At 41.0% G+C, this 16,912-nt stretch overlaps 1 protein-coding gene across 9 annotated transcripts in view; it reads right to left on the bottom strand.

Moving 5' to 3' along the window:
• The window catches only part of DOCK9 (dedicator of cytokinesis 9), a 989,328-nt gene that overhangs the window by 426,146 nt on the left and 546,270 nt on the right, over positions 1-16,912 (bottom strand). For all 9 annotated transcript variants that reach the window (XR_011194943.1, XM_069205169.1, XM_069205175.1 and 6 more), the window contains exon 15: positions 6,002-6,124. Coding sequence is in view for 8 of the 9 variants with exons in the window: in XM_069205169.1 (XP_069061270.1) it covers positions 6,002-6,124 (123 nt within the window). In the remaining variant the exon portion in view is untranslated. The remainder of the gene's footprint in view (positions 1-6,001; positions 6,125-16,912) is intronic.

Raw genomic sequence — 16,912 nt, 5'->3', positions numbered from 1 at the left:
TTTGAACTTCACGAAGTACAGTTGTCTTGGTTGTGCCCTTGAGTACAACAAACCTGTTTCTAATGGGGCATCCATTTTCTATTTAGACTACTTTTTGCATCTCATGTAGTAGTTATTTACTTTTCTCTCCCTCTCCTGTCATATTGAAAATGGTGATCAATCTTAAGGCGCAGTTGAAGGCAAAGACTAATCTGAGGTCCTTCTATATATACACCAAGCTCCTCATTTATAGCAGCATGGCCCCTTCACTGGACAATAGTTTTGAGCCCTTTTAAATGTAGAGGGTGCAAATCTATAAGTGAATTTCTACAGCAGGTAACTTCTAGCATCTCTATCATCAGCTCTTCTTTCTGGACAGTGAAGCCAGGAGCCTTGAAAGAAGAATGAAGCACGGATGTGCACGTGGTCAGCCAGACCCATCTGCGACAATCCTCTACCAGCAGCTAACCAAGCTACCCCTGAGGACATGCTAGGCTGCACCTCATGCATACACATGAGAGATGTTACTTACATTTCTTGTGCTCTCAAAAGCAATGTCATCAAAATATTGGAAGTAGAAAGCCTTTAACACCCTATTCCGCTATTCCTTCACCCCTGTTTGTTTTTCCTTTGTCTTGGCCTCATGAGACAGGTACAGAATGTACTGAAAAAAGGGTTCTGTCATTAATGCCAAAGGTTTAAACAAATTAGAAATACTACTTATCAGAGACACCTGGTTGACAGAGGATTGCTCTATGAAACTTCGGAATTCAGTGGATACAAAGTTTAAAATCCTTTGTTACAACCATTCATTAGGACAGGGAGATGATATCTCTTGTTTATCACAACTCTATTCAAGTTTCCCCTAAAACCTACAGTTAATGTAAAGGTTCATAAGACTTTGTAATTTACATTAGGACACAACAATCCTCACGTAAGACGTATTTTGCTCTTTCGCCCATCTACATTTAGTACAGATTATTTCTCTTAGCTTGAGGAATGTCTATTGTTTATTCAAACTCACCACAATATCCTGATGGTCTTGATCAACTTTAATATTTGCAGGAGCACAAGAACAAACCCCACAAGCAAGACGTTTTCTCTTCTTTATATAGTTTACAACCTACACAACAAATTGTGGGGGATGCATATTCAGCCAGCTATACCTTAGCCCTAGATTTTTTTATATGCAACTGCTATATATTTAGGCATTCCCTTCCACTTTCCTGGTCAGACCGCTACTGTATTTTTTACATGCAATTGCTATATATTTAGGCATTGCCTTCCACTTGCCTGGTCAGGCCAATATTGTATTTATCTTATTATAACAAACCCATCAGCTACTAAAATAAATAACTGCTCTGCAAAAATAATTCTTCAATCTCAAAATTGGAAAGGGCTATCACTAATTACCTTTCAATCTGAATTAACAAACTTTCTGGATAGTTAATTCTCCACCTGGGATACCGCAATTGCTACCAAATACCTTGAGCACTTCAACACAATCCTTATCACCACAATGGATGAACTATGTCCACTGCAAGCTGGAGCAATAACAATTAAGCATGGAGCACAAACGGTACACACAAAAGCTTAAAAAGAACAAGTTGGCTCTTAAAAAGCTAAATTCCACATTGTGTACAACCTACGGCCACTACAATAACATATCTCATCTTAAGAGGATGCAAAATATAATGATCAAACAAGGCCTACCCAAAACATTTTATACTAGCAAGACTTAGAATCCAATAACATATGTAAGACAACATATGTAAAAAAAAAATTAAGATTATGTTCCAACGACCTAACTCAGAGGCCACCTATGACACCCTCTGTCCATCAGAACAAACAGTAGATGCTGTTGCAGATTGTGTCCAGAGTAACATTCAAAGCATCGGAAACTGCTGAGTTCAAAACCTCTTTCAATATATAGTCTAATTTAAATCTTATGTTTCAATAAATTGATAGAATTTAATATTCTTACCAATGAAGAGGCGTAAGGACTAATTAAGGAAAACAAACCCTTGACTCACCACAGGAAGCACTCCCAGCACACTTCTGAAAATCTAGTGACTCTCAAGCTGCTCCATACTTAAGGCATTATTCATTAATTGCAGAAATAATGCTTGGTACCATTACTCTTAGAACAGTAGTGTTTCATCTTATACTGAAAAAACCTACCTTAGGAAGTCTCTATTTTCTGACCCATCTGCTTACTGTCTGGTCTCTCTAAATTACATGAGAGACTGAGAAAGCAGTTGTGAAACAACTATAATACCATTTGAAATTGAAACAATATCTGCCCAATGTGCAAGTTGGATTTAGAACAAACAGAAGCATCAAATTGGTGGTGATATGTGAATCAGACGATCTACAGACAGAGGTGGACAAAGGTAGTAAGAGGTTGTGACCCTTCTAAAACCTCTTTGTCACCTTTTACAGCACTGAACATTAGATCTTACTCAACATGGCTGACTGAAGGCACTGTTCTAGCCTGGATCCATTTCATTGTGGTCAACTGCACTAAGAAAATCAAAACGTTTGCTCACCCACCTTGTCCTCTGGGTGTCCCTCAAAGAGCAACAGTCTTTCTTATTCCCACTATTATTTAATATGTATGTTTCTGGACAGGCTGGCCCACTTCAACATTTTAGTGTAACTGCATATCTAATTGCTGATGATACTCAATTAATTTTCAACCTAGTAAACTCTGAAGAAACCAAAGTTTCTGATATTTAACCAGCCAGGAAAAGAAGCTCTGTGTGGATAACCAACAATTTTCTCAAATGAAATGCATCCAAATTGAAATTCCTTCCCATTTTTACTGAGAGAAGTACAATGAAAACCAACCTTATGGCCCTACTGCCAGGCCCTCATAGAAACAATAAAAGTTGGTCAAAAACGCTGAGACCATACTTGATCAACACCAGTTACTTGCCAAAATTACCAACATTTCCAAATTGTGCTACTTTCCTATGAAACTTCTTCACAGAATATTCCCTTTCCTAGCTTTTTTCAACAGAGTTACAGTTAATGCTTTTACCCAGTTGCATCTGGACTTTGCAAACTTTTTCTACGTTGGTCTTCCAAAAAGTATTTTCAAAGTTTAATTAATCTAGAACATCGCCATCTAGATTGTATTTATCCTAAGGCAATACAATCAACTCTCACAATACAAGAAGCAGATAAACGGGCTCTCTATCCCTAAAAGAATCGGCTTTAAATCTTCTAGTTTCCTTCACAAAATCCTTTATCGTAACAGACCTTCATTCCTATTCTTTACTTCAAGAAATACCAACCCGTTAGTGTTTTCTGAGACCTAACATAGCTTTTAGATGTGTCATTCCCAGATTTAGATTAGCTGCTTCACATGTACAATCTTTTCACCACAAGAGTGCTATATTAAAATGTGGTTAATAACTCGACTACATCACTGTTTCTGCTCATTTGTCTGGAGGCTCATTCCATGAGTAATTGAGTGCCTTACATATTAGCCAAATATATGTAGCTGCAATCCTGCCTCTTGTGGATGCATACTATGTGTATTTCAGGTTGTGCCAGTAGGCAAAAGGTCCCACGAGTGCCAAATGTCCAATTTGAAACCCGGGGTCACATATACATTACTCGCTGTTTATTTAGTTCACAATATAGACTGAGAGGTCTGGTGGTGTTTAAATATGTGTACCACTTTAATGGTCCTCAGTTTGGCAACCTAAAAAGGATGCAAGGCAGCTAAAATGAGATTCATATCTCTAACTAACAAGTTAAGCACATCCTTTAAAGAAGGGACCAACTCATTAATTCCTTTTACTAGCACAGCTTTTAGTTCAAGGACAGTCTAAACTGGTGTGAACAATCTATCTCCTATGTACCTGCACATTTTCAACTCCCATCAAATGGACAACAACTACTGGAAACAGTTAGGCTCAATATTCTGTCCAAATAATAAATAAACAGCAACCAGAAGTGGACAGAATGAACAGTTCCCTGCTTGTTTTGGTTTGGTAGAAGACATTTGGTGCAGCCTCAACTGTCCTAGGAGTGAGGTCAACCAAAGGACTAAACCCTAAAACAACCCCACTCCTGTTAGAGTAATAAAGGTATCCTTTATTTGTAATTCATTTTCCTGCTCAGATTGAAATGACAAAGGCAGCTTTAGAAAACTAGTTTTATATCACTGTTTGAGCACCTCCCATATGGGTGAGACTATGAAGCCTTACAGCAAGGCTTTATCACCATCAATTCTTGGTAGAAAACCATAGGATAGAGGTGCCAATATGGGCGATACTAGTCCCTCACATACATGATGCTCTGTCAAGCAGTTAGTGGTGTAACTACCTATGATAATGCCCTTCCAATTAGCAAAATCCAAAAGCACTGCTGTGTGGAATAGGCTAGATGAGACTTTTCTAGTCAGGGACATGATTGGATGAGTCTAAAGTTAACTCAATGCCCATGTGGTCGGCACTACCAGTTGAAGCCAATGCAGCAGCAATGGTGGAGTCCAACTCCAGACCAGAACTCCAGAAAAGTAAGTTGTTCAAGAAGATATAGCCACTGTGACTGCTACCCACACTCTTGTCAACAAACAAGCTGTTGTAATATCACCAAAAGGAAGAAACTGCATTGAAAGTACTGGACTTTAACTACATAAAAAGAGTTATTGTTGATTCCTGTCCTAGATTGGTATAGGGAAGTTGCCATACAAGCTTACTGTACTCAATAAGTCTCTCTAGACCAGGTTGGCCATCGTGAACTTGAGTGGGTAAACATGCTCAAACTGAATGGTTAAGAGTCCTGTCATATTCTCAAAACTGAATGACCTGGAGAAGATACCACAGACTCTTCATGGGGACAGGCTCAATGACACCCTGGTCAAGTTTTTACTGAATGACCACAATGGGACCTGGAGAGTATGTCCATTGTATCAGAAGTGCAGCCAAGTGGCACTTATTAATGTATAATTTGAAATTAAAACAAATGATAGAGATGGTAATGGTGGCCAATGGTCCACTGATGAAAAGCCTCTCAAATGGGACTCACAATTTGAACTGTGAGGGTAGGAAGCAGAGAATGATTATTTTTGAATGACTTCCCATACTTTGTCTCACTCTGCCGTAAGGGTCTTGGTGAAGTTATGTGAGCTTGCATCAACCATTGACAAATATTAGTGGAATTTATAAAGTAAGTATAATAACCAATAGGTGATACAATTTGGAAAACAATTATGAGCTGATTAACATTTTTAAAATAAAACATTTTTAACTGCTCAGTGGAAGAAGTTTGTCTGGCCTCCAAAAAAAGGCAAAACAAAATAATAATGTACATGTCTGGGTAAAACCAATTAGATAGAAACAATAACATTGACATTTTATATTTTGGCACTAAATGTGCAACATCTTAGACAGCTTTACATTGTATTCAAACGATCACTGCTGTAAGGTTTGTTTAATAGATGCACGTGATCACAGGAAGCAGTCCATGAACCTCAAAGAAAACATTTTGTGTTAAGACTGAAGATAATTCACCTTTGTGTTCATGCAGATGAAACAAACTCATCTGTGATCCTGTACACACTCCACTCTTGCTACTCAGTGAGAATATGCATGCACAAACAAAACTACGGGACCAAATAACACTTTGATAAAAGTATGCAAGTGTTCCATGGAGTGAGAAAGAATAGACTGTATGCTTTTTTCCCTAAACACATTGAAGAACATTTTTCATCCAAATTTGTACTTGCCAAAAATATTAACATTTTATTTTCTGAATCACAGCCGGGGAATAAAATCAGTATGCCATTGAGTTGCAAATATGAATACATCTCAAGGGTCATAAAACATTGCTAACTGCTGAGTCAGTCTGGGAAACAGCAACTGAAATCGAGTGGATATTGGGACAAAGAGTTACCAGAGGAAGATCAAGCAGACAACTCTGCACGAGATGCAGGGCTCTTCAAGCAGGCACCACAACTGCAGCAGGTATTTTCACAGAATTGGGAAAATACTAAATGAGGACTTACTTCCGGAAATCTGCTAACAACTTGAGCATATCTTCGTTTGAGAGCTTGTTACTGTCTTGCCTGTATAGAGCTGAAAATCTTGCACTTTTATCCAAGGTTCCAGAGGTATCTTTGAATAAAGTTCTAAAATGAAAAATAGAGGTAAATCATGACCGTTGCTAAGAAACAGCATCATATTTGATATGCACACTCAATTAATTCAATTATTTACAATAACATAAATATCCCAATTGGTTTAAACAGATTTTCTTTACCAAGATGCCAGTTCAGCTATATGTATAGAAAGCAGTGTCATGAGCAGCAAGCTCAGTCTATTCATGATAAAATAAATATTTTTACAAAACTGCAGGATGGAGCATTGCAAAGCCTTCTCATCACCACATATGCCAAGTGATGCGTGGCATATCACTAGATTTGAGTCTAGTCTATGAGTAGCTAAATGGCAGAGCTTCTATGTGAACATTGCTATCTCAATAAACTATATGTTACTATCTCGAGGATTATAACATCATATGTTGCTAAAAGAGATCACCAGCATAACCTTACTCACCTTAAATCCAAGCTCTGCATTGTTTTTTTAATCTGTCATATGGCGGCATATTCAGCCTCCTTGTGTCTGTATATGGAAACGTCCTTTAATTAGGCCCTCATTAACGGAAACAATGTAATCTGTTTGGCTTCAACGTCACCATCATAAATAGCTGTTACACTTTAAGAAAAGCCCTTCCAAGAACCCGGCCTTCCCCCTTGGGAGGCTATGCTGGGCTGGACTTATTTCATCTATGAAACATGCAGATGCAAACCCAGTGCCACAGGAAAGTCACTGTTCTGCAGCACATTTATCTCACAGATAGTCTAGATTCTAATGAGGATTGTAGTCACTAGAATGTATAAATAGCAGTGCACAGTGAAATACATTTGGCAATTTAGGTCAGAAAAGAGAAGCAGAGTTTATCTATCTCATCATTTGCAGATGACCAGCCATAGCTTCCATTAAGATAGGGATTTACTGTATTTCCAGAAGTCGACTGCATGCTCATTTATTGACCAGCCCAACTCTCTTTCCGAAGCCTTTTTTCAGTCTTAGTCACCTTGCCACCCTACATTTGTCTAGGATCCTCTTTCCATCCTGGCACTGCCTCACATCCAGACTCTGCCCTTTGGCAGCCCCTTATGGTCGAGGTCTAGTACACAGCACCAAAGACATCCCCACAAGCCTTAGCCTCTCTAACGCTGTTTCACCCCTCCCACCTGCCTGCTCTTAATCCTTGCTCACTCTACAGTTGTGGCTGATCCTTTCTATGTGACTTGCCCCAGTTTCTGTTTCCACAAGGCATGAGGTACATAGATTGAAGTATAGTTGCAGGCGGTAAAACAGATAGACATTAAAAACATTTAAAGATGTGGGAATGATAGGTAAGGGAGCATATATGCTACAGGAAACATCAGTGGCTAAGAAATTCTGGATTAAGTCTCCTTCAGCACAGGTTAGCTCCCTCCCCTTCAGCAATGAAAGGTACAACAGAAAAACAGCAACTATTGGCAAAGGCAATAGTTCTCACCTTTCAACAGCATTAACTGACTTTTTAAATTTGCCAACGGGTTTTTATGATGCTGTTCCATATCAATAGAAAGGAGGGGCTGCGGCACATTGTGGCTACCAGATCCTCCAAAAGACACATTGGGGAAGGGTGGGGGAACAATTAAACATTGCAGTCATCTTCTACGCTGACATCCAAGTCATGCATCTCCCTGATGGACAACACAACCACCCCCAGAACCAAATTCACCAACTGCATGACCATGGTAGCAGACTGGATTAAAACCAACCGCATGAAGCTCAACTCTGACAAGAAGGAAGTTCTGGTCTTGTGCAACAAGAACCTCCCCATAGGACTCCACCTGGGGGTAGTCAGAGCTAGGACCAACATCCATACCCAAATGTTTTTTAGAAGTTTAGAGATCATCCTAGATGACAAGCTCAACATAACAGCTTAAGTCAATGCAGTGTGACATCCTGCTTCCACATCCTACACATGCTGCGAAAGTTCTCCAAATAATTGCCTCAGAACACCAGATGGACCATCACACAAAAACTCATGACTAGTAGGCTAGGCTATGGCAACAATCTCTATGCCAGAATCTCAAAACAACTCCTACCTAGACTTCACACCATTCAGAATACTGCTGCAAGACTCATACCAGAGCTCCCACACCGCACCCATAAAACACTGCACCTCAGGAAGCTTCACTCGCTCCATATTCACAAGTGCAGCCAATTCAAAATCCTCACACACACATACTACATAACACAGGACTAAAAAACCTGAACACCCGCATACACTTTTCACCAACCCACCAGACACCTACACTCTGCCTCACTCTCACACATTTCCAGAATCCACAGAAGAAAAACTGGAGGTTGCTCATTCCCCTACATCGCATCCAAGACGTTTAACGACCCCGCCCTCAACACATCAGAGCCTCCTCCTCACTTCTTGAATTCTACATGAAGCTGAAGACCTGGCTCTTCGTATAAGCACCTGTGGGCCACACAGCTGCACATCTGCCCAAAAGCCAGCATACCCTCTCAGGTGATTAGTTCACTATAAAAAATAACATAAAATAACATAACTAAGAAGCAGGTGGGGGTACATATCAATGTTGCAGTGGGAGCAATGGGAATGGGATGACCGAGGAAGAAAGCAGCACAGGGAGTGTGGGGGTCCTGATTTGAAGGGGAAAGCTGCACATGAAGGAGAGAGCCCGAAAATGTGCAATCCTGAGACTGCTGAAAGAAAAAAGTATTTTGCTGGATATAGCTATGGAAGGATATGTCATACAATTAAAAAGGGTCTGCGGCCCACGGGAAGAACAAATCTTAGAAGAGGAAGGAAAGCCTTTGAATAAGTGATCAAATAAGACTGACAAGAAAGCTGAAAGCAATGGGCTGACCTCTTTGGGGATCTCTGTTCGGTCTGGGAGCAAAATGGAAAGGGCAAATTGAAAGACTTCAGGGCCTAATTTATTCTTTTATTCAGGGAGAGCATTACATTGGGCACCACTGGAATAGGATGTAGGACTGGACACCTTAAAAAGGAAAATGGGTTTGGGCTGAGTGTCAACTTATTGATGGGAAGTATACACATCTGTAAAGGAAGTTTGATTTGCCAATGCAAGTAATAAAGATGCTGCTGCTCCTAGAAACAGTCTTTATATCACTCAGCGCGCTGATTTCATGTTTTCAGATGTCTAGCTTTTTTTTAGCACACTACTGGGCATAATTGGTTTGCTTTTCAAAATTAATATATCACCAATGTGTATATATAGCAAGGTGGTTCTGAAGAAACATTACAAGTTCATTAAAACTCGGAAGTCCTTAAGGCCCAAGCACAATTTCTGGTGAGAAAACAGAGAATCCGAACTAGTGCTGAAGACAAAGGATGCCAGGTTTTAAATGAGGATTTATCTTTTTCCCATTTGGGCACAGCTTAAAAACTGTTAAACACTGAAATATCGAAAATACACCATATTACATCGTACATAACACAGCATATTGTTGCTGCTAATTGGAAGTGACAGTTACTGGTGGCATTAAGTCGTGTCATTATGGCTCTTCAAACAAATTTCAGCAGCAGAATATCCCCTTGTGTATGCATTAACTTTATCAATGCAGCATGCTGCACTCCAGGGTATCCACAGGTGCAAGGACAGATGGGGTGCATACATAATACACGAGGTGCGTGTACTGTTTTTAAATAGATGTGTAGCTTCAAAGGCAGCATAAACAACCCGATTAAACGGTTAAGAAGTAAAAAGACAATGTGAAGGACCAAAAAAAGGCTGTTACTATCCAGGGTACTAGCGTCTAACATCTGTTAGCTTAAAGTTCTTATGAAAATGGAAAGATCAGCACAGAAAAGCTAAGTTATATCATTAACATTAATAGCAATGACAATACAACACCCCACAACGGGAAAAAATACACTTGGAACCATAACAATACTTCACATCTTGCTACATCTGTAAGCAAATGCTAACAGAAATGTTTGCATTTGATATAATATGCTCAAAATGTTTGTTATAAATCAGTCTTAAAAAGACAAACACCATATTTTTAGATCTTTATAAATTAACAAATTTCTAGCAGGAAGAAAGTAGTCATCACATAAAAGCACAAAAAACTGACCCCAACAAGCTTTCCTTAAATATATAACCACCAGAGGAGAATTGGTGAATAACAGTGACAGTAAATTGGGGACTAGTTTTCTTTGGTTTTAGTAGTAAGGACTTTGAGGAGTGTATCCCCCAGAACAAATCAGGTTTATCCTCATGTGTGACTTTTAAGGCGTATACTTTGCTCCTGTATCAAAGAAACTCTGATCAACGTACTTTCATTCTTTTTTAAAAGCTTTTTTTGACACAAACATATAAAAGAAACTTTCGAAAACATAACAGATTATTAAACAGTCAAATTAAAAAAAAATCTACAATTAACACACGTAGAAAATAAAAATTAAAGGAGAAAATACGTTTTTAGTCAATTATTACATCATATATATGGCATTCAATCCAGGCACCACCCTAAATGTGCAATTATGTGTTACAACAGACAAGCAACCAGCCCAGAAAACAAACATACATTTTTTCGAAATATGACAACATTGTCAATCTGGGGAATCAATACAAGCATTGATGAAAAGAAGATGTTTTTGATTATTTGCTATTGCACCAAAAACATAAAACTATACCAAAAGTATTGCTCCAATCAGGAGCATATGAAGAACATGGGGCAATAATCATATTTACTTGAATTAAGACAAAGTAATCATTATTGTTGATTTTAGGGTCTAATTTATTCTTTTACTCAGGTGTGTAGTATATGTACCAGATATTATATTACACTACTGTGTGAAAATTGAAGTGCATTTGCAAGAGTAAGTCATCCCATCAAGTTTATCCCATGCTCCTGAACTGGTTTTAATTCCCAGTAATTCCTCAGAATTTCTATGGAAGTTATCAATATACTCTCTCCTTTTTCTCATAACAATATAGAGGAGATGTTACTAAACTCTTTTGACCCGTGGCTCCCTTGACCGCTCGCTAAAATCGTCAGCACATCCTTAACACCGTATCCTACACCGACAATACCCAACTGATCCTCTCCTTGACCTACGACCCATCAACAGCCAAGAGAAATTTCCACAACGGAATGGGAGCAATCCCCGCCTGGATGGAAACCAGCTGTCCAAACTCAACTCAGACAAGACAGAGATCCTCGTAATCAGCTCCACTCCTCCGCCTGGGACGACTTCTGGTGGTCAACCAAAATGTCCCTACCCCCACCGACCATGCACGCAACCTGGACATCATTCTGTCTCCACGATCTCCATAACTCGCCAAGTCAACGCCATCTTATCGCCTTGCTTCCACACCCTGGGCCTACTTTGGAAGATTTTCAAGTGAATCCCCACTGAGACAAGAAGGATGGTCACCCACGCGCTTGTCAGCAGCAAACTAGACTATGACAACTCACTCTACACCGGCATCACAAAGAAGTTCCAAACAAGACTACAGAGAATCCAGAACACAGCAGCCGAACTCATCCTGGACATCCCCTGCTACAGCCACATCGCCACCCATCTCAGAGACCTGAAATGGGCTCCCTGTCGACAAACGCATCACCTACAAGCTACTGACACACACCTGCAAGGCACTACACTACATAACACCGGCCTACCTCAACCACTGCCTGAACTTCTACATCCCCACCAGGCAGCTCCGATCCTCGCAACTCGGTCTCACCGCCATCCCCAGAATCGAGCACAGCTGGAGGTAGAGTCTTCTCTTATCTCGCAGCCTGGACATGGAACACACTTCCCTCAAACCCAGACAGACCACCTCAGTAAAGCATTTCAGGAAGGATCTCAAGACCTGGCTTTTCAAGTGAGCAGCAGGCCCGCAACAGTGCCTTGAGACCCCACAGGTGGTAAGTCACGCTTTACAAGTGATTGATTGATTGACTGACCTACTGGTCATTGACCACGGCTCCCCGTTATGGTGTTTTTTGTTTTTTTTTGGCGGGTGGGGATGTAAGCCTGGCCTTCGGAGTACTTCCACTTTTCTCCCTGAAAATAATTGGGATAAAGCTGATGAAGGCATTATAATCATAGGTGTAATCCTTTCCACTGCAGAACCCCATGCAGTGTCAACAATTGATTGGAGGGACATGAGGTTCTCAGAGAAGTGAACCATTACTGCATTGTAATGTAGCGCTGTGTCTTTAGTTCGTTTCTTAGCAGGGTTTGTGAGGCCCTGATAGATAAAGGAATGTTGTTTCAGATTCTGGGTGCACAGATCGAGAAGGGATTCATCTGCAGCCTAGTTTTGATGGTACCCAGGTGGTACTTATCTCCTTGGCAGTGTGGTCCTTGAGAAAGAGGTTGGTGTAACAAGGCTAATCGAAGTAACTTGGTATTGCATGAAAGTTAGGGTCTGAATTGGTGCCAGTGCATGCCTCTGACTCTGGCTTGAACTAGTTATTGCTTGTTTTTTTCAGGTATATAACATCCCCTTATGGGGCTGAGCTACAAATTGGTGCTGAACATCCAGTTCTGAATGTGGGGCAGGCACTGCTTGTGGTGTGGAATGCTTGGAGCAAGGGACACTTTCAAGTAATATGACCTCTATCAAGCAGGGTCCTGTGAGTGCCAAGACTGTAGCAGTGGACACTCTTGCAGTGTACCCCCCATCGGACCCCAGAATATTAGCTTCCTCGGGCAGCCTGTTTTGATATTGTAGTGAGGCCCTATTGGACCCACTTTGGTTCTCTATTTTAGCTTTATTTTATATTTCTCATTTTACATTTTTAGATATTTTTGGCAGTGACATTTTACACAATTTGCTTGCATTACATTATTCTAGCAATATATTGTACGAGTTGCATTCTTTTAGTTAGTCTTTTCTCGACGTGTAATCAGTACTTTCTGTTCAAGGCTAGGAACACACTACATGATATCCTAGTGCTTGTGTTGCCCATTCAGGAGACAGCTACTGACATGTAGACACAGCACTACATCAGAGCTGTACTTCTAACACCATGTGGTTTTATCATATAAATGGTGCACTGACCCCGAAGGGGCAGAGGAGCACTCCAGCCGCACCTTTCGTGGGAGGAATGCTGGGTTCGATATGCAGCTCTGCTGGTGCTAATCTTCCAGCTTCCTAAAAGGATTGCCATCCACGTTACAGGCTGACTCCTGATGCAGTTTCCAGGTATGGGGCTACGGCAAATCCCGTAGATCAGGTAAAGGGAGAGGGTACACCCATTGTGCTCTCACCATAGACTTAAGGTTAGGTAGGAACATCTAGAAATCGCTTACCATGCTTGGATAGTTCATTATCTTTACCATGATCATAATACCGGTTACTTTGCTTTGTTTCACCTGCCTAATTAGTGCAGCTCATTCACTCTATGCAAAACAACAACAGTTCCAATAAATTTATTGAAAACGTCTTTCGTACCTCTCTTTTGTTTTCACCTAGGCATGTCGAGTTAGAGCAGCCATTTTGGATTTCTACTGCGCAGTAAATAGTTCATTTCTTGGAAAAAGTATGAAGTGTAAAATCTTTTTGATACATATTGGAATAGGAAGAACCCTTTCTTCATTTCTCAAAATAATTCCACTGTTAAAGTCTACTTTTTTCAGCTTAAGATACGAAGGACAATTCTGACATATATACTCCCATGAGACTCAGAGATCCTGCAATTATTTCAACTATAAATCTCAACTTGATTACTCCAAAGTGTGCTGCCTATGGTTTCCTTCTATACATGTATGGCACAGGATTCAAAACCAGGACATTAAGCTATTTTTCACATAAACACTAACTTATTTCCCAAAAGAACAAGTCGCGTACATTTGGTAGCTCTCTTTTCTGGTGGATACTCTATTTAACTGCAGATTCCCCATCTTGTGAATATCTCCAGGTGCCAGACTGGATCCGGAAACTGTAAAAGTAGGCCCCTCAGATGCAGAGCCCATCAGTAAAGGGGAAGAACCAGTGTGCAGATTTCTAAATTGGGGCCTCATAAAAAATGGAAATGAGACCATTCCACAGAATATGGAGGTGGAGTGGAGGGCAGTGAGGGACCTGTGGTTAGTCAGAATGTCCACAGGAAGAGCATTACGTAATGCTTATTATACCTTATTCAAATCCTCACCTTGTGAAAAGTTACTAAAGTAATACCTTCCAAGATGGTAGGTCTGAGGAATGGTTCAGATCAAAACCTTTTGCAGAACCAACTACCAAAATGCCCATCCTGCTAAACCGGACTGTTAAGGCAATAGTGCTTTGTGAACGTGTGCACTGATGCCTATGTAACAGCCTGACAAATTCTCATAAGAAACACTCTGCGTACCTTGCCTCTGTTGGGATGAACCCACAGGTCTTCTGAAGGCCGTTCCTTATCCAATAGACAGCATATATTAATACAAAAGACTATCCATTGTGATATTGTCTGCTTCTACACTGCTTTACCTTTTTTTGCTCCTGCGAACCCCACAAAGAGCTCATTCTCCTTCGGATGGTCCTAGGTTCTCCCAATTTAAAAGTCTGCACTCTTCTGGGGTCCAAGCAGTGGAGTATCACTTCTTCTTCCAAGGGATGGGAAAAAGGTGGTATAAGACAGCCTGACAGAGAGGATCCGAATTTCACTCAAAGGATGAGCAGACGTCATTCAAGCAGAAAAAACATTTTTAAGGTCAAGAAGAGTAATAAGCAACTGCGTATTGGCTCAAAAGGGGTACACATTAGGAAGCTGAGAACCAAATTTAAGTCCAACTGTGGCATCACAAAAGGCTTTGGCTTCGGGCAAAAATATGTGTTGCAAACCTTTAAAAGGACACAACAGGTGATATTGAACAAGGATGGCTGGTCAGACACGTAAGATGAAAAAAAAAAGGCCGACATTTAAGGTTTAACAGTGCCCACTGCAACTCTACTGGGCCAAAGATAAACCACAACAAGACGGCATTCAACAGATTGGCCTGCAAGGGGTCTGTATGGCAGGTGCCGCACCAAGCCACAAACTTATTCGAATGCGTGGTGGCATACACGGATTTCATGGAAGGTTGTCTGGCTGCCAAAATCACATCAACTACCTAGGAAGAATGGCCAAAAGAACTGCTGCTGCTCACTCTCTATGCATGGAGGTGAAGATTGCACCGGCCCAGGCTCAAGATCCTACCATTTTGCTGCCCTTACATACCATCTCAAGAGATCCTCTGTTTTCGTGTGGTTGTAGTCTACGCCTTCGGACGTGAGAGCCCTGTGATGGAGTTGGCAGGGATGGGGCCAAGTAGGTATGCAGACAGCATTGCACCCTTGACGAATGTGTGACTAAAGGGGCACACCCACCCTCCTCCTACCATGCCAATGAACAAATCGCTAGTTTAGGGCACAGCAAGAGGAGTAGTTCCCTTTGAAAAACAGCAGGATAGCATGCCTTTTTTTTTGCATGTTCTTAAATGTTAATTGTGTGTTTATCTTCCGCCCATACAATTTGGATATAATCAAAGGTACGGAAGATCTGGGGCATGGGTTTTGTACTGAAGAAAGCCAAGGGACCCCTATGGGCTAGTTCCTATGGGTTGAAACATGTTTAAAAATGAATAGGGTACTAGGATCATTATTCTCCATCATCGCCCACCAATTAACATTTTAACCATACCTGAGCAACCACCATTATAGGGGCTAGTTGGGTTGCTTAAGGTATTTTTATTCTCTATAAACTCCGGCTGCTAATCAATATTCAAAGTGCTCCCTGGAATACAGCTGAGCCCATTCTGGTTTTTAGGAAGTAGTCTGAGACACTATGATGAAGCATGGCACTACTACAGTGGGTGACTGTCCTTACAAAGAAATACTTGTATTTGTCGAGCAGACATCGACCAGTCTAGTAGGTCTAACAGAATATAGCGGGTGACGATACACTTTTGTGTAGTTAAAGAGCCCCATGATGAAGCATGACACCAGGTCAGTGGGTGAGGGCTTGCATCCTTATCAGAGGACATATTGTAGATGACTACTAGTTCACACTAATACATTTTTAGTTGGAGACCTTTCTGTCTTCACATGATTGTATGCGTTATGTGTCTTCTTTGGGGAGGATCTTTGTGGTTTAGCCACTTACCCCTATGGTTGACTGATCCTACTGATCCTTTCGAAGGGGCCGCCGATAGGAGCATGGGTGTTCGAGGCCAGAAGTTCCAGGGAACCAGACTCTCCTACACTAGGATGACTTGGACCTGGCTGTTTGTGATCTTCTTCAGAACTCTGGGCAGGAGAAGTAGTGGTGGCAAGACACAGAGGAACCTTGTGCTCCACTCTAAACAGAATGGGTGCCTGAGGGAGAGCCTTCTTAGGAATGCCAATGCACAAAGTATTGATACTGTGTGTTCTCGGTAGTGGCGAAGAGATATAGCCGGGCTCTCCCCATTGACAGAAGACAACCTGCACCACCTCTAAGAGTACCTGATATTCGTGACCTGCGTGGAATCTTGCAGTGTGTTGTCACATAGAGCTTCAAATAGCATTCTCTGGTGCCTTCAGGTTTGTTTGGGTGCAGTCATCAATGGCCTTGAAGTCATTACTAACCCCCAAACACCAGAATCACACTTTGTGTACGTCTCTAACAGACGTCTCTTTGTGACAGTCTCTACAAGGTTTCAACTCCGTAGTCTTAGAGCCAACGTGTTACCTTGCACCCTGAGATATTTGAATCATCAAGAAAAAGTCTCTTCAGAGAAGAAGAAAAGGAGCAGAGCTCTGCATCCAAGTCTAAAGGTGCACAAAGAGTCTAACTGATGGCAGTCTACTTGGGTTGCACTTATATGCAGCTCCAGTAGT

Source organism: Pleurodeles waltl, chromosome 8 (genome assembly GCF_031143425.1).
Source record: "Pleurodeles waltl isolate 20211129_DDA chromosome 8, aPleWal1.hap1.20221129, whole genome shotgun sequence".
Classification (NCBI taxonomy): Eukaryota; Metazoa; Chordata; class Amphibia; order Caudata; family Salamandridae; genus Pleurodeles; species Pleurodeles waltl.
This window is presented reverse-complemented; position numbering and strand designations above follow the sequence as displayed.